The sequence below is a fragment of the Sceloporus undulatus genome, chromosome 2 (assembly GCF_019175285.1).
Source record: "Sceloporus undulatus isolate JIND9_A2432 ecotype Alabama chromosome 2, SceUnd_v1.1, whole genome shotgun sequence".
In the NCBI taxonomy this organism is placed as follows: Eukaryota; Metazoa; Chordata; class Lepidosauria; order Squamata; family Phrynosomatidae; genus Sceloporus; species Sceloporus undulatus.
Genome location: NC_056523.1, coordinates 317,184,524 through 317,206,431, shown reverse-complemented (window position 1 = coordinate 317,206,431; position 21,908 = coordinate 317,184,524). Strand labels below are relative to the sequence as shown.

The window sequence follows — 21,908 nt, the reverse complement described above, 5'->3', positions numbered from 1 at the left end:
TGCGTGCCTAAAGCGTCCAGACGGTCACACCAAAGCCACATCCAGCCCTAAGGACTGGAGCCTGGTTGGTGTCGCTTCTGCGACTCTTGGAGCGCTGCCTCATTGAAAAACACCATATCTCCACTGTGACTCGAAGCAGCTTTAGTTGGCTGTCTGGAAACCAGTTGCCTTGTCTTCCAAGGAGAGTTCTGGTTGATGCTGTTCAAAGAATCCACTTTGTTTGACTTTTTGGTTGTCCATGGTGATCCTAATGCACTCTTATTCAGCACCACATCTCAATTGGCATTCATTTCTTTGCTGTCTGCTTCCTTTACTGTCCAAGCCTTGCCTCTTGACATGATGGATGGGCGATACACTTGCCTGTGATAATTCTAGATTTGAGTACTCAAAATGTATATCTGTTGCTTTCGGATGTTTGTCTAATTCTTCCAAGTGCTGCTATCCATTCCTAGTGGTTCTTTGTGATTCTTGATTGCGCGTTCCCCTTCTGCTCAAAGTATGATCCAAGATACCGAGATTCTCTGACTATTTCAGTTTTCCTCATTGTCCAGATGTGAAATTAGATATTGCCTTGTGGTCCTTATTTGTGTTTTCTTTATGCTCGCAGTTAATGTCTGCCTTGCACTTGTCATATTTGACCTGTCTCAGAATGTTTGCAGGTCTGGTGATTGTCTTCCGCCCGGAATTGTGTCATCTGGCATATGCTTAGTGTTGTGATGTTCTTCCTCCAATCTTCCTTCTTCTTCTTCTGCGGTCTACTCTGCTTGTTTTATGATGTCTTCAGCAATATAAAACTGAAAAAATAGGATGGCATATTGGCCTGATTCCTTTACCAGCTGGTGGACCATTCGTTTGCTCCAATTAGTTGTTATGGTGATTCTCTGTGTCTTCTGGTAGCAGATTGGTTCATCAAGACGTGGCCAAATATAGTGGCACTTCCATGTCCCTCGTGAGTGTGTTCACATTTTTCATGAGTTTATACAGGTCAACTGGTTTGCTGTAGTCTTAAACGCAGGCCTGCTGATTGTTTCCTGAACCCAGAAATCTGACAGGAAGGCCTAAATATTGTGCACAAAACCTACAAACTCCCCCCGAGATTGCATCGCACTGAGCTGTGGTTATGTTACACTGGGTTTCCAGCAGCATATTTCTGCAAGTGCAGATGCAGGGCGATGGAAATCGCCACAGAACCTAGCAGAAGAGTCTCTGCCTCGTTTGCCCCTGAGTGGTACTGCATTCGCTTTTCATCATTCTCCACTGTTATGAGATCTCAGTATTGGCTTACTGTTTTGATGAGTGTTCAACTGCACTCATCCATTTCTCCTGGAATTACATGGGTAGACATATTACTAAAAAAAAAAAAAAACCATATCTATAGTGAAAGCACTATACAGGAACTGTATACTTAGTAGTCAGACAAAGTAGCCACAACCAAGGAGTCCGTTGTGGGTGTAATGGGCTGAGTGCGGGACTCATATTGCTTGTGCTGAGTCCTTTAGAATCACTCTGCTTCGTGCCAGAGAATTCTTAGGGAAAGAGTCAACATAGTCAAGATGAGAACCCTTCACAAAATGAGAAAATTTAGTGGATTTTTCTTTTAAAACGTAAAATAGCAGGAACCAGGACCAGATGCTGGCGTAGAACACTGATGGCTAAGGTTTGTGGTGTTTACTGCTTGGTGTCAAACTGATTCTATCCAAGTGGGGTCTCATTCCAGAAGGCGAGGCTAAGAGCTTCGAAAAGTTGCTTTTTACAACTTCCAGGATCTCCGGAGCTCTTGCGCACAACTCCAGGATCCCCCGGGGATCTCTCAAATGTTATTGGATTGGCCAGGCAGTGGGCTTGTTGAGTGATTGGTTAATGAAAACGAGTTTGTTATGGCCTGAGGGATTCTTGGGGGGGCTCCCCCCCTATCAGCGAGAAGATACTTGGGGTGCGCTGAGCAGCCTGCCGATGGAAGCTTGTCATAGTTAAACATATTAGATGCCACAGAATGGCTGGGCACACTTGTCCTGAGATCTCGGCAATGAGGCTAAGCTCGGTTTTAAGCATCTATTGTTCGGTGCCTTGGCAAAGGTTGGAAACTTTTTTTTAATGGTTTGGGTTACAACCCCCTGAATACCCAGTTAGCATGACCAGCATCTGACAGGGTAGCATGTAGAAAGATGCCATATATAGGAATCCCTGACTCTTAAGTGAGGCCTCACCAGATTCCATCAAAGTTTGAGAGCTTCAAAAGTAAGTTTTTCAGCAGCTTGCTGCTGCTTTCATCAATCAGAGAAGTTTTGTCCTATATTATTTTGCGTTTCTGTGATCATGTTATTAGGTCTCTCCTAGTTTTGGATTCTGAATTATTTGATTGTATGTGATGATTACATATCATGGGTTCTATGTTTTAATGGCATTAACTGGTTCAGTTGTGTTGCTTAGGGTAGGTTTTTGGTCAAGATACTACACATGATACAATGCCTGAAATCCTACATTAAGGAGCTGCAACACTGAACAACCAAATGAGTAACCAAATGAGCTGTATACACAACATCACTTCTTCAATCTTGAACTGAATAGGGATATTCCATATCAGATAAAACTATCCAGTTGATTTTGTGTGGGATCTTATATATGTGTAAGACACCCCAAATTCTGGTCCATATAATGTTGGAGACCTTATCCATGTGTAAGACACCAACAGGACTCTGGTCCATATAATGTCATATAACATAAATAATTAACCTAGACCAATGGAGATGTCTGGGTAAGTGGTTGAAGGACAGCTATTAACACTAGCAAATTCAGATATTGGCCCCGATTACGTGAGCTCTGTCATTTATGTTACTCATTTGAAACAACATATAATCATTTCCTCCTTGTGGATAATAATGGTGAGTTCTTGGAAACTTGGCCAGGCTAGTTAATCTAGGGCAGTGGTTCCCAAATTTATATCGTCAGATGGAATTGTGCTGCAATTCCCAGAATCTGTGACTATCAGCCAGGCTAGCAAGGTCTTTGAGGAGTTGAAGTGCAACAGCATCAGGGACCCAAGTTTTGAAATCACTGCCTTAAGGTTCTGATGTTTGCTTTCAGTGTGATTGATCATAACCAATGTCATACACTGGAAGAAAGATATGATATCCCTTTAAAAAAAGGGGGGGGTTGTCTTCACATGAAGATATATAATACCACTAGTTCAAGAACCTCAAACTGGGAGCCTGATGAAAGATCTTCATCTGAAATTTTGGAGAACTACTGACATTTTCTCCTTTTACCTCTTTGATCTGCACTGACCTTTTCTTAAAACCATTTATTTAGATTTGCTTTGCTCAACCTTGCTTTTAGGTTTTATAAGCTTGGCTTGCTGTTTGTTAGATATAATGTCAGTTTCCCTCTGATATTGAAGGGGACATACTCACATTGCAAGGAGACTTGATTGGTGGGCTGATAATCTAGAGCTTTTAGGCACAGTCCAACGTACACCACTGGTTAAGTGCACTTATTTTTGTTGGATGCTGTCATAGCTACAGATGCTGCTTTTATTTTTAAAAAATCTTGTTTTAAAAGAATCTGCAATTTCAAGAGCGATTTTACTGTTAGCTCTCTCTCTCTCTTTTTCCTTCTCTTTCTGTCTCTTCTCCTCTGTTCATCTTAATCAAACCTGATCCACTTGGTCCTTTGTTTTTCAAAACATTAGATGTGCCTACAACAGTTCTCCCCACTAGCCCTGAAATCCCCACACCATCACCCTCTCTGACGGATTCCTCTCCTTCCCCTTCTTTAGCTATCCCAAGTGCCAGTATCCTCCCCTCTGCTCCCCGAGATGTGGTCCCTGTTTTGGTCTCCAGTCGGTTTGTCCGTCTCAGCTGGCGTCCACCTGCAGAAGCTAAGGGAACCATCCAGACATATGCTGTGTACTTCTCCAGGGAAAGTGTGAACAGGTAGGTGCAGATAATAGATGCCTATTCTCAAGTTGCATGTATGCATATGTTTGTAGGTTTTTATTAGTTACATGTATTACATTAAAATACCATCTTTCCCACAGTGAGCTCAAGGTGAAATATAAGCAGAGGCATTTGGAACAATGAATTCCATGTCAGTAAGACAATGAATCCATTCATGGATTTTAAAGAAGCTATCCAAGGCACTGAATCTATTGGGAGTGGGAACAGGATCCCTTGGTCATATCTTTTAAACTTGGCAGTAAAATATACAGTGGAAAATATTGCTGTATTGACATACAAGCCATGAGCAGCCCATTTTCCACATCTTCTCTCCTCCCCACTTTATTTACACACCAGCCCTTCACACAGTCAAACACACAGCCACGAAATGAGGTTCAAAACACACTGCAGAAATAGTCCAGTTTGATATTGCATTAACTGCCATGACTCAGTGTCCGGGAATCCTGGAAATTGTAGTTTATTGTGGCACCAGAGCTCTTAGACACAGAAGGCTAAATGTATCACAAAACTGTAGTTCCCAGAATTCCCTAGCATTGACCCATGGCAGTTAAGGCAGTCTCAAACTGGATTATTTTTGCAGTGTGTTTTGGACACACTGAATTTCATGGCTAGATGCTCTCAACTTGCATCTCTCAGGAGATGTACTGTAAAGATCAAAACTCTATACCCAGGGGGAAAAAGCCACCATTTATTTATTTCATTAAAATATTTATGTCCCACCCTTTATTTGAAGATGTCAGGGCAGTATGCAATATAACCATTCTAACAAAAATGTAAAACAGTATAAGCAGTTTAAATAATTTTAAAAGGCTAAATACATTTTGGTCCATTAACATATTAAAATACAAGTTAGGAGCATTCAAATAGCTTAAAATGAATTAACACCATGTGTATGGAAGGGGTTTTGCAAGATCAATTAGCCCCCAAAGCTTTCCTAAGCAACTGAGTTTCTATCTGGCACCCAAACAAGCAGCAATGTTGCCTCTGACTGTATGACCTGCATCAGTTATACAGCTGAACTGGTATACATATTTATTTATTTATTGCATAACCCCCCTCTTTTTTTTCTTTTTTTTATTTTTTTATTTTTTTATTTTGCATCATGAGGGAACAGTAAACTGTATTTGTGCTGAATTGGATCGTTCATTCAGCCAAATATTAGCACAATCAGGACTCCCATTTGTTTTTATGGAAGTCTGCTACAGAAAACTGTCCAAGATAGCAAAGCATTGCTATTTAATCATATTTTGTAAATCTGTTTTTCTCACTTGCACATTTATTATCTTATTACTTAACCCTGGAGTGGAAGCACATTTTAAATATGAAGCCTTTTTAAGTTAACCAATCTTTCTGAAAGCACACAATGCCTGGAGTGCATTACTTTGTTGTTAAAGTGTAAAATGTGTATACTTCCCCCAATGACTTCATTTTAATTAAAGTTGGCATTTCTGAGACTAGTCCTTGAGGCAGCCATCTTATGGAGACATGATGCTATTTATGGGTCCTTTGAATTACTGTAGTGTAAAAGAGGAATAATGCCATACAGCCTGAATGATGGAATCAGAAATGTTGACCAATTTTTTTTCTACTTGGAGCTTGTTATTTAGACATAAATTTCAGAAGTTGTTTTTAAACATGATTGCATTGTGTGGTACATTCTAGCATGTTCAATAGTTTTAAAGTACATGCATTAGGTGTTCTGACTAAAAGAAATTGTAAAGTTGTGGTCCATGGGCCAAGTGTGGCAACCAGTCTCTTTATCCCTGCCCCTGAATCCCCTCAAAGCCACCAGACCCATCCAGGTGAAATTTGCCCATTAATTGCCACCTGGAATGCCATAAGCCTTTAAACACTTCCTAAAGACCACCAAATGGTTTTATTTTTGCAATAAAATAAAATAAAAATCTAAAATCAACTATCAGAAATGAAAAACAGGATGTAAGAAATGGAAGTGACTTTGGAACTTCCTGGTTATGGTTTGTTGTTTGCTGTTAGTTGCCTTCAAGTTGACTTCAACCCATGGTGACTCAAGTCACCCTGTTGTTTACAGCTTAGCTCAGCTTTTGCAGATGGTGACTTTCTGATTCAGTGTATCTACCTGGAATGTGATCTTCCTCTTTCCTTACTGTCTTCCATCTTATCAAGTGTTATAGTCTTTTCTAGTAAGTCCATTGTTCTCATGATGTGGCCAAAATATATCAATCTTTGCATCTAGGGAGGGTTAGGCCTAATAGGCTCTAGGACCCATCCATTGGTCTTTTTACTGGTCCGTGGTATTCTTAGATCTCTTTTTCAACACCACATCTCAAATGAATTGATTTTTTTCCTATCAGCTTTATTCACTCTCCAGGTTTCATAATCATACATCATTTTTTATGATACCTTGTCATGGTTATGATACCTGTCTCCATAGCTGTAACAGAAGGGTAATCTTGCAGAAATTTCCAAATCACTATGACTGTTGAGCCTACAGTCAGCCTGTAGCAGAAATATTCAACTGATGCTACTGAGATAGAGAGTCAAGCGGACACCCAAAGCTTCTGATATCTGGAAAGTGGTTGAAAAGCAATTTTGAAAGAGATTTCTCACTTGCAAAGTGCTTTACCTGGTTGGGATGGCATCAAGAAAGACATTCTTTCCCAACAGCACTAAGGGGACAGCCTCTACTTGTGGAGATCTCTAGTCAGTGACACCAGGAACAGAGAAAATTGTTCCCTGATACAGGGGACTCAGATGCAGTTCACGAAGGTCCATTCCTGTCCCTGATGGGTTGTGGTGGGACATGATGGGGCAGAAGGGACCATGAGTAAGGCCCACAGCTTTTCGTCACCACAAGCAACACATACAACTTTTTCAAATAAATTATCAATTTAGAAGAGCACTGCAATAATCCTTTAACAAAGGATTAATAAAACAATCCTGCAACTAACTTCCGGTATCTAAAAATCTCTACTTTGAGATTTCAAGTGATTAAAACATCTGTATGTATTATTATTATTTTATGGTGGAAGAATTTTGGAGATGGTCTGCAAATTTTAAATCAAATTTTAGAATAAAACTCAGTAAATGGAAGCAGAATCTAATTATTTGTCTCCCTTAAAGTTAGTATATGTTAGTAGTATCTGAATGAAGAATGGAGAAAGGCCAAATAAACATAAAATAAAAGTATCGGTTTTAGGTTTCATGAGGTAATAAATAATATCCTTATAGAACAGGTCAGAATAATTTGTCATAATCAGGAAGTACAACTTAATATTGTATGCATGTTATTAGGTTTTAGTTATTAGTGAGGGAAGTCTTTTTTGTTGTGGAGGTTTTGTTGTTATGTAAATGTTGTTTTGTATATCTAAATTTTGTGTTTAGTGTGCGTGTGTGTGTGTGTATCATATATTAAAACAGTGATTTACTCAAGGCAGGACAATTAGCAGATTTTAAAATGTTTCTTTAGATAATGGTGGTGGCTTACTTTCTGAGAAGTTTGATTAAGTATATTGCTTGTGTTGATTCTGCAAACACAGACAAAAACCACCTTGTAACATTAGCCATTACAGAAAGAGAGAGCTCTAACGCCAGATAATTTTACTGCTTCATTGATTATTATCATTTCCAATTAATCAAACTAGAGGAACACAAAAACTATCCTCTGACCTCACTACACTTGCCAGCTGCTGTTCTACAAAAGAATTAGGAGTGGGTGATCCTCCATCAGCTAACCTCTTAAGTAAATTCACCCTGTTACATGTTCTAAGTGAACAGGAACACACACACATAACCCTCAAAATGGTTATTGAAAGTCTTAGTCCAAAGAGAGCTAGTGAAACACTCAACCTAGTTTTAGCTGCTCTTTCCCTTTCTCTGTTGCTGCCCTCTGCCATGAAGCAACCCCCCTCCAACAAAACAAAACAAAAAACTAACAACAATTCTCCCTACTGGGCAGTGAAGGAAAGCTAAAAAGCCAGTGGGGGCATGGTGGACACACAGAGTAATTCTAATTTAAATTAATCTAATTTTAAGCTTGTTAGACCCAACAAGGAATGCAATTAGAGTGGGATGAAGGGGGTGGGATGGGAATGGAATGGGGAAAGGACACATTTTACCGCATGCCGGAAATCCCTGTTCTGTTCCCCATCCATGCCAGAGAGGTCGATTTTCAGGAACTGTTCTGAAGAGTCCCTGAAAACCGGCCTCTCTGGCATGGACAGGGAATGGAACAGGGACTTCTGGCAGTGTTGGTGGCATTCCAGCATGCGGTAAAATGGGTGATAAGCCCGTTCCACTTCCATCCTGCCCTCTTTTGTCCCACTCTAATTGCATTCCCCTGGTCCTGTGCAATAGTCCATGTTTCTGGTTTTACCAAACTGCTTCTCTTTTCTCCTTCACATACTTTGTTAAAGCTAAGGGGATGGAGAAGTCAGTTCAGGTCCCTTAAACAAGAATTTGCCATTTTTTTCCCCAAATTTCTTCATATTCAGGGTAGAGAGAACTTTTTAATTTTGTTTCTATCAACATTTCTGAAATTTGTCATCTGTGGGATAAAAAGAATTTTTGCAAAACATGAAAAAAATCAATGTAAAAACCTGAAAAATGTTCAAATGCAAGAAACTGGAGAAAGTTCAAAGCCTCATCGCCACATTAACTCTGTTTCATACTGTTTACTTACTTCTTCTCATCAGTCCTAACCTTGGCCAGCCAACCCTGTTACATCCATCAAATCTAGTTTCTCTGCCTTATGAACACAGATGATGTGCTTGAGTTCTGTAAAGCAGCTAGCACAAAATGGACTCCCCTGAGTCACTAATAGGTCAACTTTTTTTTTTTAAAAAAAAGAATTCTTATGTTCCATTGATGTCTTTTTTTATTTATAGACTCAGACCACTTGCTCCCAATCTCTTAACAGCTGACACCTCCTGAAACTCAATTGGTTAACTGAGTAATGCTGAGTATGCAGTTATTGCTCCTGAAGAAAGTGGCCCTTCTATATGAGACTAAAGCCAGTTAATTCCAGCATTCTCTGCAATTATTCCAGCAAGTCATAGCAACTAGATAGCCTGTTAGACATTGCCCAGTGATCTACTTCAGCCAATCTCCAACCTATAACTATTATATGTATACCACTTTTCCAGCTCTGTGGTGGGATTGTGTGCTGCTGTTAGGCAAGAGGCTATGCTAGTGGTAGCAGTACATCTGATAGGGTCTCCCATGTCAGACAGGCTTTTGCTGAGGAACCAGACTAAATGTGCCAAACCACTACTGGGCAACAGAAATAGTGGCGGTCGGAGTGACACTAGTGGAGGATCTCTAAAAGGCAATGGCAGTAGCACCGTAGTTGCTGAGAAAGTCAATTGTAAATCTCTACTGAAGTTTTTTATCTTGAAAACCTTATGATGAGACAATTCAAAATGAAAGAAGAGAAATGCCAGAAGATGAGACTCCCAAGGCATTCAGTGAGCTACTGAGGAAGAGCAAATATGAGTAGTGCTGTGGCTGGACACAACTAGACTCAAGCCAAAAGGACATCTAGCAGTTGATGTGCTCAAAGGTGAAAATAACAACAAATGGAATAGAGCATGAGGACCATGATTAAACAAAAGCTCGAATTGAAATGACATTAATAGTGAGGAGAGATGTAGCAAAAGCAGTCAACAAAGAATATAAATAAAATAATAAATATTTGTATACCGCCCTTCCTATGATCAGGGCGGTGCCAACAATCACAACAAATAAAACAAAAATAACATGACAACAATACAAATACAATACAACTGTTAAAACAATATTAAAAACCCCCACCAGCCAGCAACCCTGCGGTCGGGGGCGGGGGGAAATCCTGGAACTTATATAGGGGAATGCTGATCGAAACAGAAGGTTTTCAACTCCCTTCCTGAACTGGGCCAGTGAGGTGGCCGAGCGGAGTCTCTATGGGCAGCATATTCCAAGGGTCGGGGCGATATTAGTATGACCTCTTGCTTTGGAGGCTAATCTAGCCCTTGGACCCTCAGTAGTTGCTGCCCAGATGCTGAGGGTGCGGGGAGAATGTATGGGGAGAGGCGGTCCTCAATGTATCCTGGGCCCAAGCCATGTACGGCTTATAGGTTATAACAACACCTTGTATTGGCCCCGAGAGCGATAGCAGCCAATGTAGATCTTTAAGTACAGGTGTAATGACTGGCCTGGAAGTGCCATGACCAGTCTGGCTGCCAGGTTCTGTACCATCTGAGCTCCGGTGTGGGTACAAGGGTGCCCCATGTAGAGCGCGTTGCAGAAATCCAATCGAGAGGTTACCAGAGCGTGTACTAACCGTTTCAAGGTCTCCCTGGGCCAGATATGGGCGCAGCTGGCGAATAAGCCGAAGCTGAAGACAGGTGCTCTGTGACCATCGCATTCACTGAGCCGTGAGGTGAAGTGACGAATCGAGAAGCACCCCCAACTGCGCACGGAGTCCTTCAAAAGGACGGGATCCCGTTCAGGACAGTGGAACCACCACCATTCCTGGACCAGGGAACCATCACAAGTACCTCCGTTTTCTCGTGGATTCAGACTGAGTCCGGTTTTCCCTCATCCGCCCATTACCGACTCCAGACAGGCCACGAAGGAGAGACGCCATCCTCAGTCACTGCATCAGTCGGAGAAATAGAGAAGACTATTTGGGTGTCATCAGCGACTGATAACCCCCAGCCCCATGTCTCCAATGATCTCTCCCAGCGGTTTCATGTAATGTTGAAAAGCATGGGAGACAGAATGGCTCCTTGAGGGACCCCAGTTCTGAGGGCCCCTTCATAGGCACAACTCTCCCACTTCACCATCTGGAACTCCCAGAGAGTAGGAACGGAAACCACTGGAGCGCGTGCCCCCGATTCCCACCTCCGCCAGGCGCTCCAAGGATACATGGCTATGGTATCAAAGACGCTGAGATGTCCAAGAGCACCAACAGGGACAAACGCTTCCCTGTCAATGTGCCAGACGGAGATCATCGACCAAGGCGACCATGGCCGTCTCACCCGTACCCGCCCAAAAGCCAGTTTGAAATGGATCCAGATAATCCGTTTCATCCAAGACGATTTAAGCTGAAGTGCAACCGCCCTCTCGATCACCTCCCAAAAATGGCAGCAGCGAGACAGGCCGATAATTACTAGGCATCAGGGGGTCGGGGGAGGGCCTTTTAACAGCGGTTTTTTAGTGGCCAATTTCAAGCTGGATGAAATTGCCCATCCTCAAAGATGTATTAATGATCCGTGTAACATCGAGGTTTACAACCGGTCCCCCCTGAGCCGCTAGCCATGAGGGACAGGGATGTGAGGACAGGTTGTCTTCCGAACGCTTCCAAGGATTTGTCACATCATCGGTACGGACTACTCAAACGGATCAAGTTAAAGAGGTCCACGGAGGCTCTGGCTGCCTCTACCCGTGTTTGGCCCTAATGCCAGCGTTAAGACCTTCACTTATCCAGAGATTTATCCGCGAAGAGTTGTTAAATGGGTCACAGCAGGCCTAGAAGGTTCAAGGATCTGGTTCAGGGTGGGAGGGAGCTGAGTTAGCTCCCTAACCACCCTGAACAACTCTGCCGGATGCGACCCGCGGAGATGCGCGAGCACCATAGAAAACGATTTCTGAGTGCTCGTATCGCCTCTCCGTAGTTCCTCCAAAAGGTGTCTAGGTTTGGAAGCGGGCTGAGAGGGTGCTCGGAGCGATACTGTGTAGAGCCGAGAGAGACCGGTATTCCAAATACCAGTCAGGGCAATCAACAGAGTCGCCATCATTTCCAACCAGTTTCCCCTACGGCTTTCTTTGGAACCTTCTGGGTTCCATCAGCCTTCGAGGTGGACCATCCTAATAGGTCCACCACCCCCGGGGGATCTGGTAGAGACCTGATTTTTGCCTCCACGAGGAAATGATCCGGCCATGACAGGGGGGAAATGTTTAGTTATTTCCGCCCACGGATTTTCCGCATCGTACAAAGACCAAATCCAGTGTATACCCGCAAAGTGCATAGGACACAAATCAGCTGGGACAGGCCCATGGCCGCCATGGATCCATGAATTCCCGAGCCGCACCGGATGGAACATAGTTGGCCCGAAGGGATGTTGAAGTCACTCAGGACAAGCAGCCTGGGTTTCCCAGCAGCTCCGCAACCAGCTGTGTCAGCTCGTTAAGGGAGTCCGTTAGCGCACGGGGGGCCGATACACCATAGAATCCCTAGACTGGCCTTAGCCTTCAGGGTCAGGTAAATACACTCGATAAAGGAAGTTTGACGGATGTGGTTCCTGTGAGAGACAAGATGTTCTATGTATCAAGGCCACCCTCCCCGCCCACCTAACCTGGTCTGGTCCTTCACCGAAAACCGGCAGGGAGGGCCTGTGCCCACACAGCCGTCTCCCTCAGGCCCAAGCCAGGTCCGCGGTAATGCAGCCAGGTCGCACTTGCTGTCACCAGCAGATCGTAGATTATGTGGGTCTTATTATTAATCGATCTGGCATTGCACAGGAGGCAACAGGATTTGGGGGCATGGTTGGATTGACCCTCAGGTCCCTTTGGTTGGGAGGGGACAGAAGGAGAGATAGATATAACGCATCGATCTGGCCTTCCTCTGTAACGCAAGTCCCTTCTCCCACCACCATACCTCCCCTTGCCCCGTACACACCAATGGAGCTCCACTCATGCAGATATTACCCTTCCCCCAGTCAAAGCATCCCCTGTCCATATCCCCCCCTCCCCTTCCCAGCAACTAAAGAGCAGAGGTCAGGCCATACAGACATCCTCTCTCTAATGCTGGCATAAACACAACCCCTCTCAGCCCTTGTGCAGCCAGAAGTGCGCAGCCCCGCAGTTGCGGAACTGCGGAGTCCCCCAAGTGCAGTCCGTGGGAGGCCTCCCCGGCCGGTGCGCAGGTGCGCACCTCCGACAACCCAGGGAGAGCCGCCCCAGCAGCAACGCAGTTCCCAGCAAAGGTCCGGCGTAAAGGCACAGGCACAAACACAGAAGCCTCAGCTTGGCTTGGAGCTGGCTGGTGGCCCCGCCCCCTGTCCAAGTTCTTTGCCTCAGCTGCTGCCCAGATGGTAAAGGCATAGGTACAAACACAGAAGCCTCAGCTTGGATGATCTGTTGGATGATGCAAGGTCTAACTAAATTATATCAATAAGACTTCAGGGATAACCCCCCAATATAGCCACAATCCAAATTTATACTCCAACTACAAAGGCAGAAGAAGAAGAAAGATTCTATCTTGGAGTCCATGAAGAAATTGGGTACATACCAGAACAGGTCATATTGGTAATTATAGGTAATGGAAACACAGAAGTAGGAAACAAACTAAACACTTTCTTTAGTCTACCAAAGTCGTGACTGTATACAGGGACATCCCCTGATGGACAATATAGAAATCAAATAAACTACACAACTGGAAGAAGAAGATGGAGAAGCTCCATTCTTTCTGTAAAAGCAAGACCAGAAGACCATAAACTTCTAATATCAAATATTAAAGGAAAGCTAAAGAAGAACACTCAACCAATCATTGTGCCAAAATGTAACCTGAATAACATTCATGTGGAATTAAAAGATAATGCAAGAAATAGATTTGCACAATTAAGCCTAACTTGCCAGGAGCCAGAAGAACCCTGGACTGGAGCCAGAGACATTGTCAGGTAGAAATGTAAAAATACAGCATTTGCAGTCACAAAGAAAAAAAAGCCATATATTAGATGATAGATGAAACTCTGCAAGCACTTAAGGACAGAACAAAAGTTTGCTAAGTAATATCTTCTCATGATGTGTCCAAAGTATGATGATCTCAGCTTAGTCATCTTAGCTTCTAGGGAGATGCCAGGCTTGATTAACTGAGGGATCCATTTATTTATCTTTCTGGCCATCCGTGGTATCTGCAGAATTCTCTTCTAGCATTATATCTCAAGTGAGATGATTCTCTTATCAGTGTTTTTCACTGTCGACATTTCACAATTGTGCAGGAAACAGGAAATACAATGGCATGGACAATCCTGACTTAGGTATTCAACAACATATCCTTACATTTGAGGATTTTGTTTCTTCATAGATTCTCTTCCAAATCTTTTTCTTCCTCTGATTCCTTGACTGTAGTCTCTTGGCTTTGCACATGGTTTTAAATATTTTCTATAGTTCAGTTGTTTGCAGATATTTGTAAAGGATTAACTGCCATGAAATTGGAGATAAAAGCAGAATATCAGTCACTTTAAAAAAAAATCTGTTACCACATGGAATATCATCTCCTGTTTAGCTAGAGGGATGTCTCTTAACACTGGGCTTAAAATGTCACTTTTAATTTAAAAAAAGAAGGAAAAGTTTGAAAACCCATTTTAAGATTTCTATTGTGGGGAGAACTGCCTCTGGCCCTATGAACCTGGAAGCTTTCAGTGTGAAGAAAATAAATGTAGTTTCCTTTTGGTGCACGGCTAGAATTCTGAGTCATTTATTGTTTATACATTATTTTTACAAAAGAGCTGTTTTTCTCTTTGCAGTAATAGCAGTTCTGGCATTAACCTGAGGCATGCACAGACATTGTCAGCCAAATTACTGTAACTCCAAAGAACTGAATGATTCCTAGGATTGGAGAATAACAGTAAATCAACAGCACACCTTCAGTGACTGTGAATTCCTGTGTTATTTGTAACAGACTTGTGACATCCCTCTCAAAGGCTTGGACAATGGGTTTTTTTAGTTATATTCTGAAGACTCATAATGGAAAGGGATCTTGTAGCACCTTGAGGCCAGCTGTACATAATAAGCTATAGTATAAATTTTGTAGACTTAGGGGCAAAATAGACAGCCCCAAAGGAGCAGCTTGCCACTGCCCCTTTGAGTGCTGGACCAGGGCTGCAACAACCTGTCCTGGACTGCAGCCAGCACACCCAAACAATGCCAATAAGAATGGCTTAGCACAGCAATTGGAAGCAATCCACAAACCTGCAAGTGATAGTTAAGGAACAAGCCAAAAGCCAGAGCTGAAGTCAGGAAAACTGAGGTCAGAGTAGTCAGTCCAGTGTCAGGGCAGCCAGAAGTAGCAAGAGTCCACTCCATTCCAAGGTCAAGAGTCAAGGCAACAAGGAGTCAAGATACAGGGAGCCAGTGGAGGCAGCAATCACACCAAAGGATCATGCAATAAACTCTGGCACTAAGTTGATGTCTCTCTGCTCCTTAAGTAAGAGAAACTCTCCACCGTGCCACCTGAGGCTGATTTGCTAACTGCCTCTCAGCAATCCTCCTGGATCTACGCCTGCAAGCACTCTCAGCCCTTCTTTGCTTAAAGGAAGGCACGTCCAGGCATGATTCCTCTCCAGAGTCACCACTAGACTGTTGCACCACAAGAGGAATCTCACCAGCACTAGGACCTGGCTGAGCCTCCTCCTCTGGGGCTGGGAGATCACAGCTGGGACCTGGCAGAGCAGGATTAGCACCTGGTGTAGCCTCAATTAGCTCTTGCTCTGCAAAGAGAGAACAAGCTGAAGTGGGTTAAGGTTGCCATTTGATCAGCTCTGTCATGGAAGTCCAACCCGAGGAAGTCCCTCACCATTCCATGACTTAAAGTGAAGTTGTACCCCTGGCCGGCCCAGAAGGTAGTCTCCTTCCCCTCCCTTTAAATCTTGCAACCAAAAGGGAAGTGTCCAACAACCTTTCCTTAACCTAAATAGTGCCTAAAGGTGTTCCACCCGCCCCATCATGTGCTGAGTGACCACCTATTTAAATGACAATACCTGATTCCAAATACCCCAGAAGTATTTTAAGCAAAAACTAACAAAAACCAACCAACCAACCAAAATAACTGTGGAAAAGGTGGGGGGAATCCTATTGAACAAAAGCCTATACTACTCTGGAGGTATTTGAATAGTCTGAACATCAACAACAAGAAAGGAAAAGACAAGGGGCATCAAATGCCCTCTGCCTCCACCCCAATGCTTTTGCCTCATGACACAGAATGCCATGGGGTCACAGCATCCAGCTTCCTTCCCCCAACACTAATACAGATGAACACTACTCAAAGCCACAACTAAATTTCCTCATCTTGGAATGATGAGTTTGTCACTTTTAATTTCTCCCATATGCATTTTTTAAATTATTTTTTTCAAGTATTGTTTATTCCACATGTAAAAGAAATTTGCACATTTAAGCAGATTCCTGTCAAAAACAGTCTGATATGAAATCCTCACACATCCCCAATTGTAACAGTTGATTACAGCTGCTTCTAAATTTCACCAAATGAACTTTTCAAACAAATTTGGTCCTTGTGTCGGGTGTGAAGCATCAAAGGAATTCTGAGAGAAGTAAAATAAAGAAATAAGGGCGGGGTACAGACCGGCGCTTTGCGGCGGTCTGCCGCCGCCGCCAGTAGGTCCGCGGGGGAGCCGGAGCCTTCAGACGGCCCGACTCCCGCGCGGACCGAAAAAAGAAGCTCCAAAATGGAGCTTCTTTTACCGTCGCGTTTGCAACGTAGCGAGGCGCCAGGGGCGCGCTCGCTACGTCACAAGCGGCACGACACGTCTGGACGCTGTGCGTCCAGTACGTAAAGATGGCGGCGCCCGTATGAACAGGGCGCCGCCATCTTGTACGTATTCAATACGTACTAGGGTTAGGGGGTGCGGAAGCACCGCCCCTTCCTAACCCTAGTACGTATTGATGACGTACTATTTGGCGGTCTGTAAACCGCCAAAGTTGAGGTTGGATTAGCCTTGTGAAATTTCTTTGGTGTCAGTAAGATCCATATGGGATCATTAAATCTGAGTGCAATTTGGTTATCCTCACATTAATCATATGTTTGCATTGTTGTTGTTTTGTATCTTCAAGTCATTTCTGACTTACGACAACCCTAAGGCAAATCTATCATGGAATTTTCTTGGCAGGATTTGTTCAGAGGAGGTTTGCCATTGTCTTCTCCTGAGGGTGAGAGGATGTGACAGTGGGTCTCATGGCCAAGCAGGGAATTCAACCCTGGTCTTCAGAGCCAAAGTCTAATTCTCAAATCACTGCACCAACCTGGCTCTCATAATCCTTTTATTTCCCCTTATTTTGTTCAGTTTGCATCCTTAATTCAGGCTGCATTTACATTGTTTTAATTGCCATGACTCAATGCTATGGAATCCTGGGATTTGTAGCTTGTTGTGGTAGCAGAGCAAGCAAAATATCTCATAAATCTACAAATCCCACAATTCAATACCATTGAACCCTGGCAAATGACACAAATTCTGTTGTGTAAATGCAACTTCAGTTAGCCATGCTGACATTCTCCTCTTTTCATGAACCTCATCTGGACTGTTTACATCTATGCCCCTTTTCATATCTACTCAGGGCCCCATCTGTGTTTTTTCTCATTTCTTTCCTTGTCCAGCTGGAGTAGTCATTTCATACTGAAGCATTTATTTGAGATTTTTGCTGGATATGTTACATTGTCAGTCAGCATGAAGAGACATGCTTTCTATTTACACCACACATCTTCAATATTTCATCACAATTTATCAATGCACTTCTTTGCAAAATGCCAATACCTCTTTCAAAAGCAGTTCATTTTTCAACAGAATAGGTCTAATCTGCTTTACACCAAATGCTCAATACTCACACTCCCCATTCATAGAAGAGAAACCCATTTGTACCTAGCATTGCCATGGCATAGCACCCAAAAAGTTGAGTCAGAGAAGAACACCTTATGATTTATTTAGTGCAAGAAAGTCAGCCTTCCCCAATCCAATGCTATCTAAAGCCTATTACAGACTGCCAAAATAAAGCTGCTTCGGGTCTCTTTGGTGATATGCTGTTTAAATGATGCATGCATCCTAAGAATCCGGAAGCTGCACCAAAGCTGCACTACAGTGCTTAGGAATGGGCATTGGCGCGACCTCCAGACTCTTAGGACCCATGCATCATTTAAATAGCATACCTCCAAAGAGACCCGAAGCAGCTTTATTTTGGCAATCTGTAACAGGCCTAAATTTATTTTATTGATTTTGGTTTTGCTCCAGAGTTCTCTGGGTGAGGAAACTATGCCTTCAAAAACAAAGAACTTTGTAGGAATTAGTAACTAGTTGCACAATTATTTGCAATTGAGTCACCATCTCTCATGATATGCTCCTAGCATAAGGGCCCCATTTGTCATTTTGACTTCTAGTGAGATGTCATACTTCCTTTCCTCTCAAGCCTCTTTATCTTTGGCACAATGTATGTAAAATACACTGCAATGATCCAAACAGGAGCTTAGCAGAGTCAAAAAACCTCATACAGTTAGTGTTTTTTCATGGAGTGGTGGTGGTTGATGAGAGTTGCAAGCCAACATATCCATGGAATATCAGAGTAATAAAGGCTATATTCCATCCTTGATGTTCAGCACCTTCTGCAATGCATAAAGGACATTTCAACAACATGTGATACTGCCACATTGCAGAGTTAATGCAGTTGAACACTGCTTTTACTGCCATAGTTGCATCCTATAGAATCCTGACATTTGTAGTATGTTCAAAGCTCTTTGGCAGAAAAAAGCTAAATATCTTACAAAACTACAAATCCCAGAATTCCATAGCATTGAGCCATGACAGTTAAAAGTGGTATCCAACTGCGTAAACTCTGTTCTATAGTTGCAGCCATCAAAACTGCTTATATTTTTGAGATCAAATTAAATTATGGTGCACTGTAATGGGTAGCAGGACAGCTGTAGCTCAGTGCCAAGTACATGTTTTGCATGCATGTTCAATTTTTGATATCTTTGACTGAATGAACCCCTGAAGATCCATTGCCTGTCAAAGTAAACCAGGAGTCACCAATCTTTTTCAAGACTGGTGTGCAAATGTGGACATACATCAGAGCAATGGGGACACTAAAATGGATGCCATGGGTGGAACATTGCCAGTTCACAAAAATGCCCAGTACCCAGAAGGCAAACTGGTGAGGCTAAAAGAGAAGCAATACATTCAAGAATTGCTAAATACAACACAGAGATGGGTTCTGAGCCCTAACACACAACTCCACTCCTTTGGACCTCCATTTACTGCTCCAACTCTCATTTCATCTATTTGTAGCTCATAGGAGCACAGATCATTCAGGGAATAGGGCATGCTGTCCTTGGCAGTCCTGTTTTTTTTAGGCAAATCACTGGGATTTCTGTTTCACATGTGACCTTTACTATTCTTGCTACACAATTTTCATTAGCAGGATTTTCAGCAGCCACAGAATTGGCAGGAGAAATTTATATCCCTGAAAGGTTCTAGAAAGGCAACATGACCCCTATTTTAAAAATAAATTCACCAAAATTCTACACCCTAAAGCAATACCTTAATTATTCCTGTCATTTGTGTTTGTCAGACAGTTTGAAACAACAGGAGAGAGGTAACCATGCCAAACACTTTAGTTCATTTTCAGATTATTAAATACAACACAGTCAGAAAAATTCCCATGACTCCTCCATCTTGAAGCAACTAATTAGGTGTTTAATAGATTACAGTAGTATTTGTGGCCCACCTACAAGGTGTGCAAAAATGGTGCAATTACATTTGCAACACTCTGATGCACTTACATAATGTGTTCTATATTAATTTTGCAAATTAGCATGGAGGGTTCCTTATTTTTAAAGTAGATGATTCAGAAATTGAAGCTATCTTTTATTTTACATTTCTATGTTCTGGGCACTTTTTTTTTTTTTAAATAAACTCCTTCCCCTGAGATCCTAATTACATCAGGTTTTAAAATATCCTTTCATTATTTTTATATTTTTGTGAGCCAAGGGCTCAGTTTGTCTGGTACATTTGGGCATGTTCAATAAGTTACAGAGTTTGGAAAGGATCCCAAAGACCAATGATAGAAATTCTGTGATGTGTGATGGAGTCATGAGCCCCTCTCATAGGACAATTGATCAGGTCTGCACCAGAGATTCCCACAGAATAATATTTAAAGCATGGGTTTGCGACTGTAGAGGGGGCAGGAGTAATTCTCCCTTCAACTGTCCTCTGGGCCATTGCCCCACATGAAGCACAAAGAAATGTTCAAGAAATCAGGTATATTTAACCAGACACAAGACTTCTGTCTTCAAAAACCTAAAAGTTATCTCACAGAATGGAGTAATTGCATGTTCTCTCCTGCAGAGAGGGGAAGACTTGGTGTACAATGCATTTGTTATATAAACATTGATTTTAGTTGAACTTTAGAATAAATAAAAGGATTGGTTTCAGCACAGTGCTAACTGAAAAGGAACATCTTCTGCCTAAAGTTATGAAGATGTCTAGTTGCATGAGATGGTTAAACCTGCCAGATATGGCTTGGTTTGCTCACTGCCCTGCCACTCCTATAGTTACAGAACCATTATTTGGACTGACTAAATCAACCTTTTTAACCTTTGGGGTTAAAAATCAATTCCCCCAAACACTAGCCAACATGGCCTATGGTGTGGAATTCTGGGAGTTGAGTACAAAACATCTGGAGAACCCAAGTCCCAGCAATTTATGGTTTGGGTGGCCATCCACATGTTGTTAGACTACAACTTTCATCATTCCTCATTATTGGTATGCTAGCAGAGGCATTCCTGTTGTCTCCTTTACAGAAAATCAAGATATTTCCCATGTACCCATATGATATAAGAGAAGAGAATAAAATAAATTATGCTTTGTCTTTACTAATATTGTTCTGCTACAATCCGCATTACATTACTTTCCAAGTTGTCCAATTTAATGTTTATAGGAAGTGCTGAGAATAATAATCATCCTAAAAAGCTGTAGGCTGAATTAGCATTGAAGACTGGACCTTATAGTTTTGAGAGTTCTCATCCAGACATATTATTTAATAGTCTGTGATGTTTTGAGCTCTGAGACCATTACCCAATCTTTCCTCGGGCAAATTTGAAACATTTAATTTTTGCTATGCTACATTTCTCATTTAATTTTGTTTATGTCACAAAAATACAACAGCACACCAAGGAGAGGTTGAGAGCAAAGTGGGGGGAGATGAGGGAAAACAGAAAAACACAATTTTTTTCCCTCCCAAAAGAACAGATCAGCTAGTTTTGGTCCATTAATTGGATATCTGTGGCATGAAATCATACTACATCCAAGACATAATTAAAATAAAAACATTGTTACTTGGCTTTGACCAATTTTTCTAAGTTGATAGAAACTCTGCCAATCATGTTTCCCCATTCATAAGATGACATGGGATCAAATAAAAAGTTTAACGACATGGGAACATCAAACTAGAACCCAGAAAGTTTCTGCAACCTAGTAGGAAGCTTTTGTTGTTTTTGACACAACAAAATTATGCACTTGTCGAACAAAACATATGCAACATTTAAATTTGTGAACATATGCAGTTGCACAACATTCTGTTTTGTGCTTTCCCCACCTCTGTCTTTTTGGAAAGCTCCATAGCTTTCTTGGGAAAGTGGTGCAGCTTTCTGGAAAGCTATATATTTTTTAAAGTTCTGTAGCTTTACTCAGAAAGTTGTGCATTTTCCCAGGTTTTTTTTTGGGGGGGGGGGGGGGGGTACATTCTCAAGTCTCTTCAACATAACAGGAAAAAGGTGGATTGATTTTTTCCCCCAGCATCTCTTGGGAATGGGGAAAATATAGAATTACCATCCCTACATAGCACGGTGGAAGAATTAGACTTGTCTTTCCACATATTGCAGTCCCAATTTGGCATTAATGGGAGTTCCCGTTAATGCCAAATGATGGCTCCATAACACATTGCACATGGGAGAAGCATGTGGGGATAGCTCCATTACACTTTATATATGGGAGAAGGATGGCAGAAGAGTGTAGGGTGTGACAATCTTCACATCCCGATTGCACAATTACCCCAGTTTAAGGATGTGAGAAGGACGGCAAGAGGATGCTGTCCCTCCCATGTGATAATCTCCATTGTTTCAGTGTGCTTCTAAAATGTGATTGCTGCACTGTAAAAGCCTTGTGATAATCTCTCTAGTGTCGGGCTTAGAATCTAGAAACTTTGGCCCGGTAC

At 42.3% G+C, this 21,908-nt stretch overlaps 1 protein-coding gene across 1 annotated transcript in view; it reads left to right on the top strand.

The window, feature by feature from the left end:
- Window positions 1–2,879: 2,879 nt before the first annotated feature.
- Window positions 2,880–21,908, top strand: part of DCC (DCC netrin 1 receptor) — a 401,229-nt gene continuing 382,200 nt past the window's right edge. The window contains exons 1-2 of the mRNA XM_042447857.1: window positions 2,880–2,910; window positions 3,776–3,932. Of these exons, the coding sequence (XP_042303791.1) occupies window positions 2,880–2,910; window positions 3,776–3,932 (188 nt within the window). The remainder of the gene's footprint in view (window positions 2,911–3,775; window positions 3,933–21,908) is intronic.